At 37.9% G+C, this 23489-nt stretch overlaps 1 protein-coding gene across 5 annotated transcripts in view; it reads left to right on the forward strand.

Moving 5' to 3' along the window:
• The first annotated feature begins 614 nt into the window (after positions 1-614).
• The window catches only part of ATG10 (autophagy related 10), a 227760-nt gene continuing 204885 nt past the window's right edge, over positions 615-23489 (forward strand). For 3 of the 5 annotated variants that reach the window (XM_021699648.1, XM_021699657.1, XM_021699624.2), the window contains exons 1-2: positions 877-901; positions 12766-12885. In XM_021699648.1, coding sequence (XP_021555323.1) covers positions 899-901; positions 12766-12885 — 123 coding nt within the window. In that variant the 5' untranslated portion in view covers positions 877-898. Of the gene's footprint in view, positions 622-796; positions 824-876; positions 902-12765; positions 12886-23489 lie in introns of those variants that run through there. The other 2 variants (XM_021699641.2, XM_021699633.2) reach the window with 2 other exon arrangements.

A 23489-nucleotide genomic window follows, 5' to 3' on the forward strand; every position in this document is an offset into this window, starting at 1 on the left:
CTGCTAGATTTTTTTTCTTTTTTTCTGAGCTTTGTGCCACAGATGGTACTATTGTAATTCTCGAATTGCTAACTTCTACCTCAGTCCTTACGTTTTAAAGGAGGGAGTCGTGTTTGTGCTTAATTGTTGCAGTGCTTACAACAGTTATACAGTGTATGTATGTTAGCCGGCTTGGCTCTCCAACCTCGGAGAAGGTTCTCGCTCTACCTTTTCTCCATTAGTCACTCATTTATTTCCCAGATATTTGGCTATTTGTTGGAAGAAAGGGTACAGCGACCGTTAAAAACGCCGGCATCCCCCTCTCCCAGGTTTCGGCTTGCCTGCCGCACCTCCCTTTTGCCGCCTTTGTGGACGCAGAGAGCACAGCCCGCGTTCAGTTCCTGGGGCCAGTGAGATGAGGGGCGGTGCCTCGCTCTATGGTCCCGGGCGGCAGGAAGGTCACGCCCCCTGGCCCGGGTCCTACGCGCGCGGCCCGCGACGTCAGCCACCCGCGCGAGCTTGGCCCCGTGGTGCGCGGGAGGTGCTAGTGCGCATGCTCCGACTCGGTCGCTGCGGTGGCGGTGGCTGCGCTGGCGGTGGCTGCGCTGGCGGTGGCTGCGGGAGGGCTGGGCCTCTCTCTTGGTGGGCCTCTTTGCGTGTTCGTTCCGCTCGTCTACCATCGTCTCCGTGGCCCCTGGTAGCCCATCACACTCTCCTCCCTGGGGCCGCTGGCTGGACGGCAGCTGGCAGAGCGATGGGCACCTCACCCCGATTCCCCTCCCCCTGCTCCGTTGCCCCGCCTGCGCTAGGCTGGGCGGCGGGGTCAGGGGCCGAGCGGAGCGGGGTGAGTATTCCCACAGCCTTTGCTGGCCCTTCTTCCCGGCTCTGCTTCCCGCACGGTCCTCATCCCACTCCTGGGATGGTGAGGAAGGGCGGGTGCGGGTAGGCGGCAAATAGCCCAGCCCTGAACAAAAGACTGGGAATCGGGGCTCTCGCCAGTGAAATATAGGCCGTGTCCCGGCGGTCTTGGGGCGAGCTGATGGGGGGTGAGGGGTGGGGTCGCAGGGGGAAGGAAGGCCCGCACCCAGTGTGACCGGCCCTCTTGGGCCACTACGGAGCGCTCACGCACAACGTGGGTAGTCCACTGCCCTGTGTTTAAAACCTGCGCAGGGATAGCAAGTCTTTGTCCGTGTAACCTTGAAACAAAGGGTATTAAATTGTCGGTGATTCCAGTGGCCAAGTCCCACTTAAGTTGAAGGGGTTTCAGATTCATTAAGAATCAGGAGGAATAAGTTAATATTTATAGCCAACAATTTTTCTTCTCCCAAATGACGTATCTACTCACAGTATGTGAAATACGAGTTGGGGGGTAGTTAACTGATTTATAGAAACATTTATGATGGCAAAAATTATAAACATCTAGGAAAAGCAAAAGAATAGCTGAGAATGGAACCTTGTCTAAGAGGCCCACCTGAGGATGAATTAATTATCTAGGGGACTATATTCTTGCCGGACATAGTATTGATTAGGGCCCAGGCCCAGCAGTTACTTTTGTGTGTGTGTGTAATGGAGATGCAAATTATTTCTGACTGGGAGAAAAAAACACTCCTGAAGATTGTGATTTTATTGCCCTATTTCCAAGATTTTTATAATTTTTACCATTCAGCTTGCTCCATCATGAATTCAGTAAATCTTTGCCACAGGCTCCCTTTGGGTGAATCATGTTTATAACTGAAAAAAATTACAGTTTAACAGTGGCCTCACTCTTGAGTGGCAAAAGCTTAAGTTTATACTTTTTAGAATTGGAAAACATACGCCCTTTGTAGTACTTAGCAACATTAGAGGACCCCAAGTAGAATCCTTAACTTCTTGCTTCTGAAGAGTCAAATATGGACAAAAGGAAACATTTACAAAATGAAAATTTAATCAAAAAAGAAATGTTGAGCATTGAGAAATTCAAGTTAAGGTATTGTAATTACAAGGATTAAAAATCGTTACTGGTATTTTAATTGAAGTTAGTGGAAACAGTTTCTAGTTCTACACTGGATTCATTTGGATATAGACTATTACAAGATTATTTCTCTTTACCTTCTCCCTTTGCCACTTCTTTTCCCCCTTTATTTAATAAAGCAGTGAGACACTGCTACATTGTGAGGCAATCAAGTTGGGCATAATGTTTTATGACAAATTATAAATTGATAGTAGTTCTTAATGCTTATAAATTTCTGAGAAAGATAAGCAACCCTTTAGGAAAAATATGTCAGGTAAAGTTTACATAAGTAGATTGTTTAAGTCTGGGTTTGATTTGATTATTAATATCTTTGAAGCCTAGAAATGTGTTTGGGACCCTGGAGGCAGTGTTTGAATCATAAACATAGTCAGGAACCATAACAACAACAAAGTGCCGTAGAGATTATTTAATGATTATGTGTTGAAAACAAATGTCTTCAGGGGCTCAGCAGACTGGGTATGGAACTATTGGAAAGTAGGGGAATGGAGAATAAACACTACCTGAAAGCATCCAGATTAGGGAGAGGTTGCTGAAAACTGCAAAACCAGAGGCACCTCTAAAGAATCTGGTACCTCAGGCCTTGAAGTGCTGATCTCATAGGCTTATAAAACCCAGGAAGAGTACTTTACTAATCTAAGATTAGCTTTGAGGTTAGGGTTATTTCATATCACTGTCGTGTAATAGCCTTCAGAGAAAACTTTTAAAATCATCTCTACACTAGCTCAAGGACCTGCAAAGGTTTCTTATTGCCCACTGCTTTAAATGGAATTTCTTTAGAGTTTTAGGGTTATCAATAAACTGCTTTCCTTCATCCAGCTTGCCCACCTCCCCATAGACTAAATTCTCAGCTTCTTGGTAGCCAAAGGAAAGAAGGAAGCACACCACTTCTCAGGAAAAACACAGCTTTCTTGGAAGTAAATATTTATTGAGTCAAATGCAGGTTGTGATCTCAGATTTCAAAGCACTAAGAAACACTATGGTTAAGTTTTCTAGACTTTGTTAAGTTTTAACCTACTTTGTTTCTTAAAGGGAGCTCAACTGGCATTTGTATGGGGCTGTCTCGTATATTGTAGGATGCTCATTGTATCTGGTCCCTGAGCACTAAATTGCAGTGGCAAACTATAACTCCTCCTCTTTGTGACATCCCACTATGATCTCACTCATTTCCAGATAACTCCTTTGAGAATGATCCCTCCTAATGTTGGGAAACACTGGACCATATCTGCCTGTAGTTTACTACCCAATTTATGCTCAAGTGTTGCCATTTTATTTTTAAAACTTAGCATCAGGCCCTCTGTTGAGGAGCTCTTCCATCTTTTTGGCATGGCTTTGTCTCTACTTGGTAAGCCCTTATTCACATATAAGTTCTTAAAGAACTGAATTCAAGTCTTCCAGACTCCTTCTTTTAGCGTCTTCTCTGATTTTCCTAGGAAATATTTGATATTCCTTCCTTTGAGGACACACAGAGCAAAGTTCTAGGATATTGTAGGTGCTGGGTGAATGAATGAAAGCTTGTGGAAATAAGAAGGTACATTAGTTGTTTTTTTTTTTTTTAAAGATTTTATTTATTTATTTGACAGAGACACAGCGAGAGAGGGAACACAAGCAGGGGGAGTGGGAGAGGGAGAAGCAGGCTCCACGCAGAGCAGGGAGCCCGATGTGGGACTCGATCCCAGGACCCTGGGATCATGACCTGAGCCGAAGGTAGTCGCTTAACCGACTGAGCCACCCAGGCGCCCGGTACATTAGTTTTTAACAAAGACTTTGTAAGAAGAAAAGGGGAATGTCTCTTTCATTAAAAAATGTCCAACTACTATTTTTTTTAATGGCACTTGGTAGTATATTTTAAAAATGCATCGCTCTATCATCTATTTTGAGAGTAGCACTGAGTCTGTAGTTTCTGATACAGTGCTGATTTTTTCTGAATCTTCTTTTTTGTTGAATAACTTCGGCCAGACTCACACACCATCAGTTCCTGGCTCTGGCCTAATTAGTGTACGTGCAGACGAGAGTTAGTTCAAGTCACACTCACTATTCAAAAGTAACAAGAGGGGCTCCTGCTGGCGCAGCTGGTAAGGTGTCCAACTCTTGGTTTTGGCTCAGGTCCTGATCTCAGGGTCCTGGGACTGAGCCCCGTGTCCGGCTCTGTGATCAGCACGGAGTTTGTTTGAGATTCTCTCTCTCTCCGTCTGCCCCTCCTGCTGGTGCTTTCTGTCTGTCTGTCTGTCTCAAATAAATAAATCTTAAAAAGATACACAAAAAACCCAAAAGTAACGAGAGTTGGTGGATCAGTTTAAATCATCAGCAGTGGTGGAACAGTTTCACTTATGTGCTTGCAGAGAAGTCTAGTTTTATATAAAAATATGATAATCTTATAAAAATAATGACACTGGTATCAAAAAGATTAGATGTCATCTAAATCTGTTGTTTGGGTGGGAAAAGACCAATTGGTAAATAAGCTTGAAAGTTGAAGAAATTTACTATAGAGAGGTAGAGATATATAAAATAAATTCACTTAAAATTTTTAATTTTTCTTTTATTCATTACAACTTTTATGTAATGTTTATATGTGTGCCTAACTTTGCTGTAGGTGCTAAGATACAAACTTGTAAGTCAGAAATTCTCAGATGTTTAGACATTCCTCTGTCGACTTTTGGTGTTCCTGCGGTGGAGGCTACCCAAATTTTTGTTCCTTTGTAGGTAAACTCTTTTATCTGCCTGCATCTTTGTTTTTTCTTTTTCTTTTTTAAATTACGTTATTCCACTAGGCTACCTCTGGGCATAGTTGTTGTTTTTCCAACATTTTTCTCAGAAATAAAGTGAATCCTCTCAATTTAGAAGAGTAAATATGTTTGATCTTTTTTTTTTTTTTTCTCCCAGCTCAGGAATAATTTTTCAGTGGTATGTTTGCTTATGATTTCAGTTCAGAAATGCCAGTTATTTGTAGATTGGATTTGTATTTTTTGTCCTCCCTATCAATCAATATGCTTTGTTTTCATCTTGGTCCTTTTTCTTCTGTGTTTGGAGAGCATCTCACATGTATATGCTAAAATACTACTTAGATTTTTTCCAGCTTCTGTACTTATCTCTATCGCCTCTCATATAGAATTTAAATCTTTACTATTATTATATATTTGAATTCCCTTCCAGTTTTTTCTTATCCAGTTTCTTTTTTACTCTCAGCTGTTGTTTCCCACCTCATCTCTTGCTTTTAGAGGCTGTGTTTTTCTTTTCCCTTCGTCTTTTTCAGTTGGGAACGTAAAGTAGATAATTTCCGAGTTTTTCTCCTGATTCCCAGTGTAAGCCCGCTATAGAAGCAAGCTTTCTCTCTTCCTCTATATGGCGGTGTTCTTCTTTGTTATGGTTGAAGAGCATGGTCTTGCTCCCACGCTGTTATTGATGTTCTTGATTTTCTTACCTTGACAGAAGAGGGACGTATGTAGGGATGGTATTGTTCACTCTTGTCAGAGTGAGCAAGCTCTCTGCGTCACTCTCACTACCTCTAGGTGCTGAAGGACTCTTCATCTACATGTGAGGTAGGAGACTCTTTGGAAAGGTACAACCAGATTTCTGAATGATAGATCTTTCTGTACTCAGAAGAGGTCTTCCTTGGCTATTGTTTAATTTTTCAGTCCTTTGTCTATAACAAGGGGAGTGTTTCTGTATGATTTGAAACGGTTTATAGTTTTTTGAGTTTTTGCAGGGAAAGAGGTAGTGGTGAGACTGTAATCTTCTGAGGGCTCATCCTGTTCCCATAGCCTCCTGTTGCTGACTTCACAGTGTAGTATGCATTGCTCCACTTGGCTTCACCTTTCCACTTCTGGCCATGAACATTTTATTATTGAGAGAGAACTGCCTTGAAAAAGAATTAGCAATGGGCTTGGAAGCCAGTAATGGAGGGGGCACCTCAGGGTCTTTTTTTTTTTTGAAGGAAATATAGAATGGGCAGAGTGAGATGCCTCTGTATGCTCTTCCTAACTGGACCTCCTGCTGCAGAGGCTGCAACAAGCATCAAGCTACCAATTAACATTCTTCAGTTCCAGTCCAGGTATAATGTTGTATACCATTTAAACTTTATTTGGGATATATATTTCACTGGGAAGGGAAGGAGGGAGTGTTGAGCTTACTGGTTAGTTGCTGTCGAGACTGAGCCAAACTTTCTCCCTTTTGCTGCTTCCCTGTGCTATTTACTGGATTACTGGGTCTATCCGTGCTCTGCCTCATCCAGACTGTCAAATGCCTTGAAATCCAGGTCACTCACTAGCCCTATCAAAACAATCCATCTTTTGTCACAATTTCCTAGCATGATCCTTCCTCAAAAGTATGTCTGGTGCAAATTACAAATGTTTGTTTGGGGGACTTCAGAATCAGGTAATCTCTTTGGCCTGGGCCTTAGATTCCACATTTGAATTTGTACCCTGGCTTCTGCTTTGCTCTCTGAAATTTGAGGATCACTGCCCAAGGACCCTGCTAGGTAAGTGGTTATCTAAATGAATTCAAGCCAAATTCTCATAAAGGTATTGGGTTCAGTTTATCTCCCTAGCTAGTAATTGCATGTTTTTTTTTTTTGTTTTCTTAGGAAAGAGTCTAAACCTAAATTTATAATAATATGGAATTGTTACAGGGAGGGACACATGTAGAGGAAATTGCCTATTTTTATTAGTTGAAAATTATCTTTAATGTTTAAAGGTATTCATAGTATATTCTGTGGTAAGCACATTTTTTGTAAGTGATCTTAAGTTCTGGGGAAATTTATATTTCTTTAAGTGTTTTAGTCTCACTATGATTCTGATATACATTGATTTATAGGTTCATCAAAAGAAGTGTCTCTGACCAAAAATAAAATAGAATAAAATTAAATAAACACAAAGAATCAGTTCCCCACACATTAGATTAAAAAGCACATAAAAAAAGTGGAGAATGGTAGTGAAAAACATTGTTTTTAATTAAGAAAGATGCTTTGAACAATGATTATACACAGTATTAGAATTTACAGGGGCTGTTTTCTGAAAAGATAATTAGTAGCAGCAGAATAAGCTTCACACTGTCTAGTCTTAGGGCTAACCTCTAGTTTAGAAAGACTGCTTTCACTCGGTGGGGAGAAAAATTATTCTACCTTCCCATCTGTAGCCTCTGCTGAAGTAGTTAAAAGAAGGTTTTGATTGTTTGAGCTTAAAAAAAAAAAATTGAATAGCTTTCCAGCAGGAGTAAAACTCAAGCAAAATAGATGCATTAACAACTTATATTTTATGGCATGAAAGAGCTTGAACTCATTTCTAACTTTTACTTGTAATAAGAAATGAGAGGTTCATTGTTTAGAATGAGATGAGAATTGGAATTAGTCTTTTTACTGAAAGTTCATTTGTGTTCTGTTGTCATCTCTAGTCTGAATTTGAGATAGCTTAAGCCTGGAAATGGAGGCAGGTCTAAGAGGTTTTACATTTGCAAAATAAATTCTTGCCATTTTTGCTTAAACTGAAGTTGTGGTTATTTCCACTTTTTTTTTTTTTTTTTAAGTTTTTATTTTTTTTGAGAGAGAGAGAGTGCACAAGCATGGGGAGAAGCAGGCTTTCCGCGAAGCAGGGAGCCTGATGCCGGGCTCGATCCCAGGACCCTGGGGTCATGACCTGAGCTGAAGGCAGACTCTTAACCCACTGAGCCACCCAGGTGCCCCAAGTTATTTCCATATTTGACCATAATTTCAGCCATCTCATAGTAGGAAATTCTAACATTCTAATTTCTGCCTCTACTAGTCTGTGAATTTGGTAGAGGACCAGAGAGTGTTATATATTGTATTATATATTGAAAAGTATGTATGAAAATGTTGATTGTATTATATTTTCATTTTTAATGAGTTGAAATATTCTTACTTGAGCAAAGAGACAATAATTATTCAGTGATATTTTCATTATGGCATATTACGATGATTCAAATTGAGATGGATATCATTTTAATATAATATAGTTCCTAATTTTGTAATCAAGCCGTGTTTATATTATTATATGTAACATCCTTCAGCAAAGCCCAGTGCTTAGATAATTTTAAAAGTATTCAGCCAAATATTAATTAGTGCTTTGATGTGCTGTCATCTTGTTAGTGGCACAGTGCTGTTAATTAGATAAACTGTGGCTATTGAGTGAAGTTTTATGTTTCGAATAACATTTTGAATAGTTCAGTAAACCTCAAGTAACCAGGGCGCTTCGGGAATGGAATGTTTTTACTTTAGTTCAATTTTGTTGTTAAGTAAGGGTTCGTTTGGAATTTATAAAATATGCCAAAATGTATTAGTATTTTTTTATGAATTAAATTCAATTTTCATTTGATTTAGTATCTCTCAGTATATGTCAGCGTCATTGTATAGATGGAAAAACTAATTTTCTGACTGCTCCATTTTGGTCTTCCTAATCTACTTCTGTATCCTCCCCCTGAGTGATCAAATGTGTTCTGTTATCTATATAACGTTGATTTAGAATTAATATTTCCGGCCCAGATTTCTCTTTCTTTCTGAGTTCCAGATCCATCTCAAAATGCCTGCTAGATTCTCTTCACATGGGTATTCCAAAGGTATTTCAAACTCCAAAACAATATGATTTAATTAAGTCCATCTCACTCCCCAAACCTGTTCTTGCTCAGTGCACCACCACCTACGGCAAAGAGCAGGGAATCTTTCTTGAATCTTTTCTCTCACAGATCCCTCACCTACCAGGATCCACCAGTTGTAATGAGTATACTATCAAAATGTCTATTGAATCCCTCCGCCTTCTACCCTACTTCCAGTCTTTGGCTCTGTTTGGAATCATTTTGTCTTTCCTGGATTATTGCAAGAGACTTTTAACAGGTGTTCATCTAGTCAGGTAGGACCTGTAGGCTCCACTGGAAGCCAGAATGCAAATCTGATCCGTTTACTCCCACTCTCAAAACCCTTTTGAGCCCTCAGGCTAGCAGGCTCTCCTTTCTCATCAGCAGTGGTTCTTCCAGTACCCTTCCTCTACCTCTGTATTTCAGTCAAGCAAGGGTTCTTTGATTACCGGAGCTCCCCTTATATTCAGATTTTGTACATTCTATTCCTTTGCCTCTCTGCTTTGCTAAGTTAGCTTCTCTTCTTCCTTTTAGTATCTTCTTAGATGTCACTTTCTCAACTTGTGTCTGCACTGAAGCACCTTAACCAGGATTCGGTGTGTAACCCAAGATCTCTTTCACATACCTGAAACGTTTGATGACTGCCTCAGTAGAAGCCCCTGCATTTTGTTGTCTCTTATATACTTAGAATTCCTGTACTTGGTGCTTTCTTTTCCCAAACCTGTTCTCCCACCCTCTCAGATTTTCCATTGTGATCTCAGGAGCACACATCCCTAGTAAACAGACTTATCTAAATCCTTAACCCATTATTGTCTTTACTACATTCTGTGAAATAAGTTAAGTGTTCCCAGAAAAAGAATTTTATGGTCAAAAGAGTCAGGAAACCCTGAGTTAATAGTTTCCCCATCACAGTGTATATTGTGAATCTCTAGGGTGGGGGTGGCGAGTGGATATAGTGTGGATCAGTTTACACATCTCACATGGTGTTAACATCTTCACAGGTCAATGCTTCCACTAACTAGTTTTAAAGGAAATTTGGCTTTGAAACAAAAAACAACAAACAAAAACTGAAACTCTTTGAGTGGAAGCTGCTCCTTCCTCCACCCTACAAATTTTAGGGTATGAAGATTGCTGGTAGCCCCCACTTCCCCAGAGCAAATTTTAGGTCACTGCTTCTCTAGCCTCATGTAAATATCCCTGCTCCTTTGGGGATCCTTCGAAGATCTTTTGAGGAATTTTATATCCTATGAAATTCAGCTCTACCAGATACAGCGAGCTAGGTTTTTTTTTTTTTTTTCCTCACATATTCACTGGTAGTGTCACATATCCCTATTCACTCGTAGTGGCTGCTTTTAGCACCATCTTGAGAAGGAATCCAAGGCTGTGTTTTGGCTCATCAGGATCACTTGTATTAGTTTATTAGTGATTATTCTTGATGGATTTAGCATTATACACCATGTATCGCTTATCATCTCTGGGCTCTCCCATCTTCTACCATTTGTCCCTTGTCATTTACAAATCTCTCATTTGATCTTCCATCTTCTTTAAAGAGCTCTCCACCCCCACCAACTCTCCAGATAATTCTAAGTGACTTCAGCATCCATGTGGAAAACGGCAAACATAAGCCTCATATTTTTCTAAACGTCCTGAGCTCCAGTGACCTTTATCTGTAAGTTACTTTATATACTTGCTGAGACCTCCTGAATTCTAAAGTCTCAATGTCTTCTGGTCTTCCTTTTCCCTCCTTTCACTATGGTTGTTCTTAGCCCGTTTTGTTACCTAATATTCTTTGATACTACCATGTTTTCCGAGCCCCTTCAACCTTCTCTTGGTATCTTTACTTTCCTACCTAATCTGGAACTCTGAGCTATTCTCACTAGCATATTTTATTTCTTCTTCTACCTTTATCCTTCCACTGAATCAACCCAGCAAAACCTCAGCTTTGCATGTGTGCTCAGAGCAGCTCCCTCTTGGTTCCTGGGGAGCTGAGTATTGCTAACGGTAATCATAACAACCTTCCAGTCCAAACTCTTGCATGGCACATAAGTCTCCCTTCAAAAAGTTTATTACTCTTCAATCTTGTGCCTTTGAAACCGTACCACAGGCATTCTGCTCCAATAGAGGGCAGACAAGTTTAACTTGCATGTGACTAAACTATATCTGCCTACACTTCCTGCACTGTTTGTGAGATCAGACTTGGAGTTCTCTACACCCTAACTTGCCTTTGTTCATACCATCCTCCCTGCTTGGACCACTGTCCTAACCCTGTGCTTTACCCACTGACAATCTGCACTACAAAAACTCTTACATACCTTAAAGATTCATCTTCACGCCCACCCCACATACCATCCTACTCTATCCCCTCTTGGTAAGGGACTTAATCATTTGTATATACTTTAAACAGAAGTCCTGTTTTCCAATGCTGTCAGGATTGAGAGTTGAACAATTAATCGAAAAAGTTGGTTAAAGCTAGAGTTAAAAAAAAATACATGCAGACATGAAACATTTTATTTCAACTTAGAACAGAAATACATTCGTCAATTGTCTCATGTATGACCAAGGGATTTTCTTTGAGTATGTGTACTTGAATGGAATTCATTGTTACTTCACGAATATACTGAACCCAGAATGCATCCTCTAGATTTCCAGTTTGGGTTTAAAAGAAAGAACTCAAGCTATTTGTGTAGCAATCTGAGCGTGGAATCCTGGATTTGTATGGTTTTTTTTCCCCACCAATCTTTTCAGTTGCATTGTCCATACCTACTTCAGTAATTGTTTTTCTTATGGAGACTTACCTTTATAAAGTCTTTCCAAGGCATGAAATCATAGAAATAACAGTTGTTTTTCTTTTTTACTTGTATTTTATTGGTTTGGTTTATGTAGCATTTAATTAAAGCATGTATTTATAATATACAAATTTGTGAATATAAACTCAACTGATGGGAGCAGAGGAGCTCGTGATCAGCATGTTGTAGACATCAGTGTTTACTGAGGGAATGGATATTATGTCGGTTAACCTGGCAAGTTGGTTGAATGGAGGTTGGTTAAGAGAGTTTCTACTGTAATGATTTTTATTGCTTATCTCCCTTCATTACAATGTGAGCTCTTACAAGGCAAGGACTATATATATATATATTTTTCATTTTGTATGTCTAACCTTCACCTATGCACAGTACCTACTGTAGATATTCAGTATGTGTTTCTTGGTGAATGAACAAATTCTTCTATAGGTCATACTAAATTTGAATAATCAGAAAGAACACTGTACTGAGAATCAGCTAGTATAGACAGATCATTGGCCTGGTAGCCAAACTGGGGTTTGAATCCTTTCTCATTTGCATTGCTTGAGCAGATTACTTTCTTTTATTCATTTTGGGAATGGGGATAACAGCAGTCTTTGGGTTGTGTGAGGATTAAACGGGGAGGTAAAGTGTTTAGCTTAGTGCTCGACATAGTAAGCAATCAACAAGTGCTAATTTTCCTGATGATGCTTATCACCAATGAGGAGAATGTAGGAATTCACTTGGTCAAACTTTTCTCACCAAGGGTCTTAAACTATATAATTTACCAGTTTCCTTTTAGCTCTAAAATTCTCTTTTTATAAACAATGGTTCATGGTTTGGACGGATTTATATAAGAAATATGTGGCTATTCCTTGATTTGTTACATTTGTAGATTCGATAAAGTAGGAAATTGCTTAGATGATCATAACCTTACAAAACAAAACTTTCGGGCTTTAGAACATCACTTGTTAGTGAGTTGAACTTCCTAATAAAGTGTGAAGAACAGTGCAGATCTACTAAGCACTGCCACACTATCTATGTAAGAGCAAAGTAAGGTAGAAAGTAGAGAAGGAAGCTCTGAGGAGATTGTTTGGAAGCATTAGCTTAGAAGAAGTGAGATGAAATTAAGCTCTTGAAACTAAATTTATGGACAGATTTAACTTTTTGAACCACAGATGTGTATTTGTTATAAATCTAGGTTTTAAGTTTTCATGTTGATCACATTTTCTTTCTGATTAAGAAATGGGGATGAGTGAGAAAGATGGAAACATAGCACTTTTTTGGAATGGCTGTGAAGATATTTTCCATTCTATGTCCCAAATTTTGGTTTGTTTAAAGAAGTAAGTGATTTAGCAGAATTCCTTTTAGCATTCATTCTACAGTTCATGCTTACACTTAGTTTTTATATTGCAGTTATCAATTAGTATGGAAGAAGATGAGTTCTTTGGAGAAAAAACATTCCAGCGTTTTTGTGCAGAATTCATTAAACATTCACGGCAGATAGGTGATGGCTGGGAATGGAGAACTTCGAAGGTAAGAACAGAAACTTTTATTTTCTATTTTAATGAAGTTTTTTTTGTTTTTTTTTTTTTGGCTGTATAAAACCTCAGTAATTGAGGGGTGCCTGGGTGGCTCAGTTGGTTAAGCGGCTACCTTCAGCTCAGGTCATGATCCCAGGGTCCTGGGATCGAGCCCTGCATCGGGCTCCCTGCTCAGCAGAGAGCCTGCTTCTCCCTCCCCCTCGGCCTGCTGCTCTGCCTACTTGTGCTCTCTCTCTATCTCTGTTAAATAAATAAATAAAAATCTTTTAAAAAAAACCTCAGTAATTGAAACTAATGTTTGAAAGCTAGCTTGATTTAGTAAAAGGCTTAAATTGAAGAATGTTTTAAAAAAGATGTCCATTTTATTGTTTCAACTATATATACTCATTATAATTAGGCTAATGAAGTATTATCTAGAAAAGTCCTTAGGTGACCTGCTTTAATTTAATAGATAAGAATGCTTAGCATATTAATTATCTGAATGTAAACAGATGCTTCTGTGGTGCTTCAAACCATTTATTTACACTATTAATTTTCTTAGGAAAGTACTTTTGTCCAGAGAGTGGAAAGATAATCCTGAAACCAAACCATAGTCAAACAATCACAAAGTCTGAAATATTGAAGAATGAATTAATTGGAAATTTCTTACTGATATAAACACATTCCAAGGCATTCTTTCTTTTGGTTCTATTCAGTAATAATAATGTAAAAGGTCTATGGACTCATCTACTTCCATACATACACTTAGTAAGGATTCTCTGCCAAAAGCTCTTTAAGAGTCCCTTGAGATAATTTTCTGAGAGGATAAATTTTCTCTACTTGATATCTTAATCTGATGCCTAAAAAAGTGGTGATTCCCTGTTTTCTGCTTATTGGCTCTATTTGCTATATGAACTCTGAGAAATGTGAATACTTTTGAGCTGATTCCTATGATTCAGAAGTAGGGCAGGGAAATGCGGGTTTTGATCCGATCCATGGTGTCACCGGAGAGAGAAGCCATGATTTCCCTTTGGGTCATGTGCCTGCTAAGCTTTCATGGGGCGGGAGTGGGGGGGTATCATGGGAGACTCCAGCCCCACTCTTTAAGTTAGTGATTGGACAGTTCATAAGCCCCTAAGGCATCTCCTGCTCCAGGATAACATGACTTTATTATTAGTACCTTTTATTAATCTTTTTCCTGAGTATTTCATAATTTTGTTTGCTATTGTGTTTGAGTTTTTATTCCTCTTTATTCATGTTTTATTGCCTTCATCCCGACTTTATTTATTTATTTATAATCAGAGAGAGAGAGCACAAGCAGGGGGAGCAGCAGGTAGAGGGAGAAGCAGGCTCCCTGCTGAGCAAGGAGCCCGATGTGGGACTTGATCCCAGGATCTTAGGATCATGACCTGAGCTGAAGGCAGCTGCTTAACTGGCTGAGCTACCCAGGCGTCCCCATCCCGACTTTAATATCAATGTTTCTGATATATAATGATTTTTTTTTAAATGTTGGCTGTTTATTCATTGAATGAATGTAGGTTTCTGATCCCTTTTGACCTGTAATAATTTGTATGGTTATTCCTGAGAAACTTTTCCTTTCCTTTCCACAAATTTTTTTTAAAAAGAAATCTTCTTTTGTCTTAAGCTGGAGGTAGAATAATAGATACTCTAGTTACTGTTTCAGTGACCTAGTAGAATGGGGGAGGAAAAGGTTAGGGAGGGAGATGGGATTGTGTGTGTGTGTGTGTGTATGTGTGTATGCGTGCGCATGCCTGTTGGGGGTTGCTGGGGAGGGTCTCCAGGAGGGAGATTCATAATAATAGAAATATCTGTTAGAAATTTCTTCACTGAATTTGTTGAAGCTAGTGTGCCAAGAACTAGTTTCCAGGATTTGTTTTTATTCTTGTCCGGCCTCTGCTTCAGGGATGGGTATGGCTGTGTTTGGCTTCTTGTTTGTTGCTACTGCCTGCTCAGTTAGGAAAGTTACCTACCCTTTGGAGTTGGAATTGCACCTCTAATTAAGGGCAGGTTTTTTTGTTTTTGTTTTTTTGTTTTTGTTTTTAATGTGGAGATGAGCCCATAGATAGTACCAAAACAAACAAAACACTGTTTAGAGAAAATCTTTGTAACCTTAGGGCAAGGACCACAAACTCAAAAGCCTTGGAGTCCAGGCATGGTAACATAAATGGATCAAGCTGCCATGTACAAGACAATATGGACACTGAGTCCTAAGGCCTGTGCTGAGCAGAGTGCTTGTCCTCTTGCCAGGTTGGGAACGTGGACCCAAGGGTTACCAGACCTTTCAAGAAAAGTAAAGATATTTCCCCCCAAAAGATTGGGGGCGGGGAGAAATCTCTACATTTTCAAATATTGGCAACTACTTAAAAAACATTTTTCAGAAACAGTCAGGACCAAACCCAACATGCTAGTGATAAATAAAATGTGGGATATGGTGGCCAGTTGATGATTTCTGGGATTGGGCATGTGTGTGGTATAACTGTGGTTTCTTACCCAGCCCTGCTTCAGTGCATGCTGTTGATCTGAATTAGTAAAGGGGGCACTTGGCAAAGCAGATACCTCTCTTGTGAATTTTGGTAGGTTTGTATTTTTGCCACTTAATTTCTGCAGTGCTGGACCACTTTTATGAAGGAAATTACAAATCAGTCACTTGGTTATTTCCTTCAAACCTTCAGTCTTTATCTCATTCTTTTTGTTGGACTGTTTGGAGAGAATACTTATACTATTGTTTTACTTTATAGGCTCCAGAAATTTATTTTTCTTTTATTAAAAAAATAGTTTTTGAGGTATAATTGGGAAACAACAAGCTATGCATAGGTGAGACCTATGAACCCTCACTATAGTCAAGAGGGTGTTCATATCCATTACCCCCAAAAGGTTGCTTTTTATACCTTTGTAATGCCTCCCTCTGCCCCTGAAAGTTATTTATTATATTTTTTCCTGGAAGCTATTTTTAAAAAGAATCTTGTTTATCCCTATATAGAGAGCCTCCTTTAAAGAGTACACATTTGTCACTCATACCTTCAGGTTTGTTTATAAATACCCCTCAGGAAGGTGGTATACTCTTGTTGAGAGCCATTGTTTAACATAATGGTCTGTTAGATATTAAAGATATTCGTTAAGAGCATGGAGTTCAGAGTTAGACATGGCTATAAATCCTTACTCTACCATTTACGAGCTGGATTTTGGAGAAGTAACTTAAGGTCTCTAAACTTCATTTTTTTTACTTATAAAATAGGAATAAAAATAATAGCCACCATACAGCATGGTAGTTGTGTAGATTAAATAGGATTTACATTCAAAGAATTTAGCACAGTTTCTGGCACATGCAAAGCCATATTATGGTTATGATTTTTAGCTGGTTGTTTGAAATTTTCAGTATCTTTTATTTTAGAAATAATGCTATAAATGAAATTGTAGTTAAGTTTTCAGAAAACTCTGTGAAAATCTATTTACCACCAAATATACTGTGCTGGTCTTTAGTGTATTATACTGAGTCCTCCAGGATAAGAAGAAGAGCAAAAGATGGCAAACAACAATGAATGCATGCAATGAAAACTTTTTTTTTTTTTTTAGATTTTAATTACTTACTTGAGAGAAAGCAAGTGAGAGTGCATGTGCACATGAGGGGGGAGTGGCAGGGAGGGACAGAGGGAGAGGGAGAAGCAGACTTCCTGCTGAGCAGGGCACCTGACATGGGGCTTGATCTCAGGACCCTGAGATCAGGACCCGAGCTGAGGGCAGCCGCTTAACTGACTGAGTCATCCATTTCAGCCACCTCTGAAATACAAATATCTTAAAAACCCATCAGTTCATAATGTTAGAAAGAGAGATAGAGAATGAACAAACACAGGAGAGAGTGGAATAGAAGAATCTCCAAACCTAACTCATTAAATATTTTTGGTTTGAAAATTGTTAATCAAAAGGAAAGAAATAAGCATTTATCTTACCTTTCCTGTATTATCTGTATTTCATGGTAACTAAATAGACTAATTTGATAAGGGAACTGTTTTCCCCCAGAATTCCATCTGATAAATGTAGAAAGGATGGTAGAATTAGAAAATCATTACTTTTCGGGGTGCCTGGGTGGCTCAGTCGTTAAGCGTCTGCCTTTGGCTCAGGTCATGATCCCAGGGTCCTGGGATCGAGCCCCACATCGGGCTCTGTGCTCTGCAGGAAGCCTGCTTCTCCCTCTCTCACTCCCACTGCTTGTGTTCCCTCTCTTACTGTGTCTCTCTCTATCAAATAAATAAATAAAATCTTTAAAAAAAAAAAAAAGAAAATCATTACTTTTCAATGCCTAATGAAATGAATTAGGTGACAGTAATCAGTGGATGAAATTATTAGGTGAAAGGTTGATGGGGAATTTACAAAGGAGGGATTGAACTATCATCACCTGAACCCTAGTGATTAATCACGGCATTACTAAAAATAGTACATTCAGATACTATATATTTGGTGAAGTTTTATAATATGAATCGCAGAGTGCAATCCATGAAATATTCTTGCCCAAAATGTTGTGGCTGAATAGAATCAATTAAGGAAGTCAAGTGATAGAGAACCAAGTTAATTGACACCACAGGAAACAAATAGAGAAATCCAGAAATCTAAAGGACAACTGACTCAATTTCCTTAAAAAGTTAATGGTTGGGTAAAGAAGTGAGGAGAGGATTGCATCTCTAACTATCTGGTATTGAAGACCAAGCTTGTTTTGTTTTTAAAGTATCCTCTGAGAGCGCTTGGGTGGCTCAGTCAGTTAAGCATCTGACTCTTGATTTCAGCTCAGGTCATGATCTCAGGGTCATGAGATCAAACCCCATGTCACGCTCTGTGCTGAGCATGGAGCCTGCTTTACATTCTCTCTTCCCTCTCCCTCTGCTCCTGCCCCCCACACCACTCTCTTTAAAAAAAAAAATCCTTTCTGGGCAGCGACCGGTAGGTGGTCCTAGTGTGCAGCTCATGAGTCACCATGGGAGGGTTAGGACCACCGGCCTGGTTCAGGGTCATAGGTCCACTGACCATGCACTACGATGTTTGGAGTGTCAACTTACTGTGAAAGTTTCTAAGTCCTTACTTTTCTTTTCTGAGTTTATCTCATTAACCTATAACAAAGAATTTGAGGACCGGTAACAGTTTTTGGACTGACAACAATTAGTTCTTGAACTGGCAACAGTTCAGACCATACTCTAGATTAAAAGAAATTCAAGAGATATAACCTAATGTAATTTGTGACCCTTATTTGGATCCTAACTCAAACAAATCAACTGTAAAAGGACCTTTTTAAAGACAATTACAGATATTTGATTATGGAGTAAAGTATAAGATGACACCAATTTAGCTTAACAAAATAAAAAATCAGGGATAGAAGAAGCAAATGTGGCAAAATATTGTTATGTATTGAATATGGGTAATGTGCATATAGGTTTGAATTTGGTACTTTTGTCTTTACTTTTATGTATGTTACATATAGGCTTCCTTTTCTTCTATCTTGTCAAAATGTACGCTTTACCGTAAACTTTATTAATAATTACAAATGTTGGGCGCCTGGGTGGCTCAGTTGGTTAAGCGACTGCCTTCGGCTCAGGTCATGATCCTGGAGTCCTGGGATCGAGTCCTGCATCGGGCTCCCTGCTCGGCAGGGGGTCTGCTTCTCCCTCTGCCCTCTTCCCTCTCATGCTCTCTGTCTTTCATTCTCTCTCTCTCAAATAAATAAATAAAATCTTTAAAAAAAAATAATAATTACAAATGTTCTTAGCCTTATTTCAGGTTTAGATCCCCAGTGGCGATTTGTGCAGAGTTTAAAACTTCAAAGCAACTTGCCTTCTAAATTTTTTGTTTTTACCTACGAGATATGAGTATATTAGTTTAGTATCTCAGTTCTGTGATTTGACCTTTCATAGGTTATTGATAAAATAATTTCCCATGGGTTTTCAACTTTCTTCTCTCACTTTTGTATAGCAAAAATACGAAGAGAGATACTCAGATACTGTAAACAAAATAGTCTACAAATATTGAGATTGGATTTTGTACAGTTAATCCTAGATTATTTTGTATGTTATTGTTAAAGAAGAACTAAAGGCCCCCCCCAATTAATTCCATCTTTAGTTAAACCTACTTGATTATATTTTGAAATTTATGTAGCAACACACCAGAAATATTTTGATTACTTTCTTTACAGCTTAGGAACAGCTGATTGAAAGGGCTTTTATTTCCTAATTTAGATAGAGTAAATTTTTACAATTTCATTTTATTCTTAGAAATTTAAGTTGATTTTTTAATTCTTTCCTTTCAGTAGTCTTTCTGGTTAAGTTCACATTGCTTTTCCTAAAAACTCTTTACCATTATTCTAATTACATCAACTTTATATTTTTAAAAATAGATTGTAAAATATTTCAGTATTTTACTTTATTCCATCTTTTAAGACTATCTTGGTAGAAAACGTACCTTGCCATTCCCATCAATACTTCTGCCCTCCTGAATTTCACACTTTGCTTACAGCTGTTTTTATTTTAAATGTCTTATAAAAAAATTTCAAATGTACAAAAGTAAAAAGAATAGTATAATGAATTCACATGTGCCTGTCATCTAACTCCCTCAATTATCAATTCACAGCCAGGTACATACTGTTTTAAAACATCTCTAGCATATATAAAGTGATATAACATATCTCAATATAATTAGCTTGGCTTTCTTTTTTCCCTGTCTTAAAATTATTGGTACTTCAAGTGCACTCTATTTCTCATTATATATTAAAATTAATGAATGAACTCAGGAAAAGTCTCAAAGACATATTATTTCTATGATTTTTTTTTTATTTCTACAATTTTTAAATTTATTTTTAAAATTATGGCTGGGTGCCTGGGTGGCTCAGTTGGTTAAGCATCTTACTTTGGCTCAGGTCATGATCTTGGGGGTCCTGGGATCGAGCCCTTCATGGGGCTCCCCGCTCAGCAGGGTGTGTGCTTCTCCCTCTGCCCCTTCCCCCACTCGTGCACTCACTCTCTCTCTCTCAAATAAATAAGTAAATAAAATCTTTAAAACTGTGGTAAAATACACATAATATATAATTTACCATCTTAACCATTTTTAAGTGTGCCGTTCAATAGACTTAAGTACATTCATATTGTTAATGCAACCAAGTTCCAGAACTCTTTTCATATTGCAAAATTGAAACTTTGTACCCATTAAATACTAATGGGTATTTCCATTGCCCCATCCTCTCAGCCTCTGGTAATCACCATTCTACTTACTGTCTCTCTGAATTTGATTATTCTAGGTATCTCATATAAGTGGAATCATACAGCATTTATCTTTTAGTGACTGTTTCTTTCACTTAACATAATGTCTTCCAAGTTTATCTATTATTTCTACAAATTTTGATTTGGGTTTTATGAAGTAGAGAGCTAAACAGAGAATTGGGATTGAATTTCTGTTAGATGATGACGTCTTGAGTTGCATAGCCTCATTCTGTTAAGAGATTTCACTTCTTTTATTTCTATTATTAAAGAGGATTAAAAATGCTTTCCATATATATCTGAGAAGACTAGTTCTTCACCATGTCTCAAATTTGCTGATAATAAATAAACCCAACTAGATATTTCTTAACAGAAACATAATCAAATTAGAGAGTAAATAATGGAATTAGTATTTTAAATACAGTTACTTTGCTTACCCATTCACTTTGTGATATTTATACATTGAATTGTTGGAATTAGTGATTTTTATTTCAAAAGTGAAATGTTAAACACCCATTTTTTTGATCTCTGGGTATATAATATGCTTAGATAGATTCTTTGCTGAAGTTAAATGACAATTTTAAGGTTTACTAAAAGAAATAGACATTTTTCACAGGTTTCTTAGATATCATGTTTCTTTATGTGAGTAACATACATTTGTTGGTTTGAAATACTTAATTTTTGGTTAACTTTTCTTCTTTTTCCTCTAGCTTATTTTAAAAAATTATATGTCACTGTATTAATAATCATTTTTAGGGAAGTTGTGAGCATGTTACTTCTATTAATTTTGGTGTAATGCTGTATTTGTTTAAGCCATCCACTGTGAGTTAATGAAATATTATTTCTGGGCCCAAATGTCACTAGATAAAGATTAAATATATTGTATTAAATAGTATCTTGATTAGACTAAAGTAGATTTTTTTTAGTTTATCTTTGGAGATTAGGAGAAAAATGCACTTGGAGCCGCTTGCTGTGTTTTATAATAAACATTGAATCATAGTCAGTTACACTAGATTTTTCATTCATAATTTATTGTGTGTTATGATATGATTTGTCACTTAAGCATATACAAATCTTAAGCAGTCATTTCAAGAAGAACAAGTTCAAGTGTATCACTTGTGAATTAAATATTTTTGAACATCACTGTTAAAGATTATCAAGAGTATCAGAGAAAGAAAAGCTATAATACTTTACAAATTTATAAATAAAATTTAAATAGTGATAGTAATTTTGCATGCTTAACAATTAAAAGCACATTCTTGGCTAACAGTGATGTTTGAGTTTACTGGGCAGGGTGGCAGGCTGTATTTCAAAAAGCCTTGTGGATTTCCCTCTGACTGTCCCCCTCTCATGCTCTCTCTCTCATATGAATAAATAAAATCTTAAAAAAAAAAAAAAGGGCGCCTGGGTGACTCAGTTGGTTAAGCAACTGCCTTTGGCTCAGGTCATGATCCTGGAGTCCCACTTTGGGCTTCCTGCTCAGCAGGGAGTCTGCTTCTCCCTCTCGTGCTCTCTCTCTCTCTCATTCTCTCTCAAATGAATAAATAAAACCTTTAAAAACAAACAAATAAACAAAAAGCCTTGTGGAGAGTTATCTTTACAGTGTTGAGTTTATGAAGCCCAAGATTATCTTACCCTCAGGTTTTAAAGCTTATATATATATATATATATGTATATGGGGGGGAGGACAGAGAGGGAGACAGAGAGAGAGAGACAGAGAGTATATAGAGTCTAATTTATTAATTTATAATAAATAAAATTGTCAAGTGAACTAGAATGCTCCTGTCATGGTGATTCATTTTTGCTTTGTAGATGGGCTATTCACAATTGTATGAGCACAGAATAAATACAAATTCTCATGTGTAGTTGTAAAACTGAGATATTTAATGGCATAATCTGAGAGTGGCATACATCTTGCTGTGCAATAGGGGTAGTCTTACCATTGAGGAGAAGTTGCAATTTTAGGTTTGTAGGGTAAGAATCTCTCGCTTGAACTGTGCAGTGGACATTGCCAATGTTTCCTTCACTGATCTCTCTCTCTCTTTTTTTTTTTTTTTAAGTTTTAATGACTGGCCAGTCTCTCTTTTGGTTGCTGTCAGATTACAGTCAAATCTTGCTGGCTGGGGAGCCATTCTTTCTCATTAAATAATTCACCTATGTGTTCTGACCTATTATGGGTTATTTTTAACTTGAAATTTGAGCTTGAAAAATTTTTATTTATTTATTTATTTATTTATTTATTTATTTATTTATTTATTTATTTATTTCTAAAGCCTTGGAAAAGGCCTTCAACTACAGACAATATTATTATCATGGATATTTGTAAAAATATAGGGGAAAAAATAATAAAAAATCATACTACCCTAGTACAGTTGTGGTTGTTTTGGTGAATTTCCTCATATGTCTATTTACCTATTGGGATTTTAATGATTATTCTTTTAAATTTATAAATTTGGAGTGAAATTACATATCTATAACCTTGTCTTACTTTTTAGGAAAACAAGTTTTCACTTTATTTTTTTTAATTAAATTTTTTTTAAGAGAGGGAAAGAGGTGAGGTGGGATGGAGGGAGAGGAGGAGAGGGAGAGGGAGAGAGAGAATCTCAAGCAGGGAAACCGTTGGCTGTACAGACATTTTCAGAGTTGCCAGTGTGACTTTAATTAGACTGCTTTCATAATTCATTGTGTCTGCTTCAACAGTGTGCAATTCATCCTTTGCACCAGCCCCTACATTGACCCTTCTTAAAGATAACTGGTGCTCATTTTCATCATTATCCACCTTAAAGTGATAATCTTTGTCAGCCTTTAGTTCGCAACTGAAAGATAGTTCTGGGGCTTCAGGGGGCTCATGTCCACGTCCATCAAATCTTCCATGGCATGGTGGCATGCACTTAGATGGGAGAGAAGGCAGACGGAGATCAATGACTACTGTTCCGTAGAACAGCCATGCAGGAGGAAATCACACCAGGGACTGTCTTATTCTCTTAGCTATTCTCATGAACCTGGAGGTCATTATTAAATTGCATCAAATGCTAATTACTCCCACATGTATAGTCCATGTCCAGACTTCTGTCTTGAATTCTAGATTCATCAGTCCAACTTCTTACTTCACATTTCTATTTTAATATTTCCTCTTAGATCCTGAATTCAACATGTCCAAAATTAAACTCTGAATCTTCTGCCTCCCAAACTTACTCACCCACTACTACCCAAACTAATCTTCTCTCAATTGATAACTACTTCACCTTTCCAATTATTCAACCTACTGGAGTTATCCTTACCTTCTCTATTCCTCTCAGACCCCACTTTCAGTCCATTAGGTCGTCCTGTTGCCTCCACCTTTATAATATCTAGGATTAGACCA

This window comes from Neomonachus schauinslandi, chromosome 7 (genome assembly GCF_002201575.2).
Source record: "Neomonachus schauinslandi chromosome 7, ASM220157v2, whole genome shotgun sequence".
Lineage (NCBI taxonomy): Eukaryota > Metazoa > Chordata > Mammalia > Carnivora > Phocidae > Neomonachus > Neomonachus schauinslandi.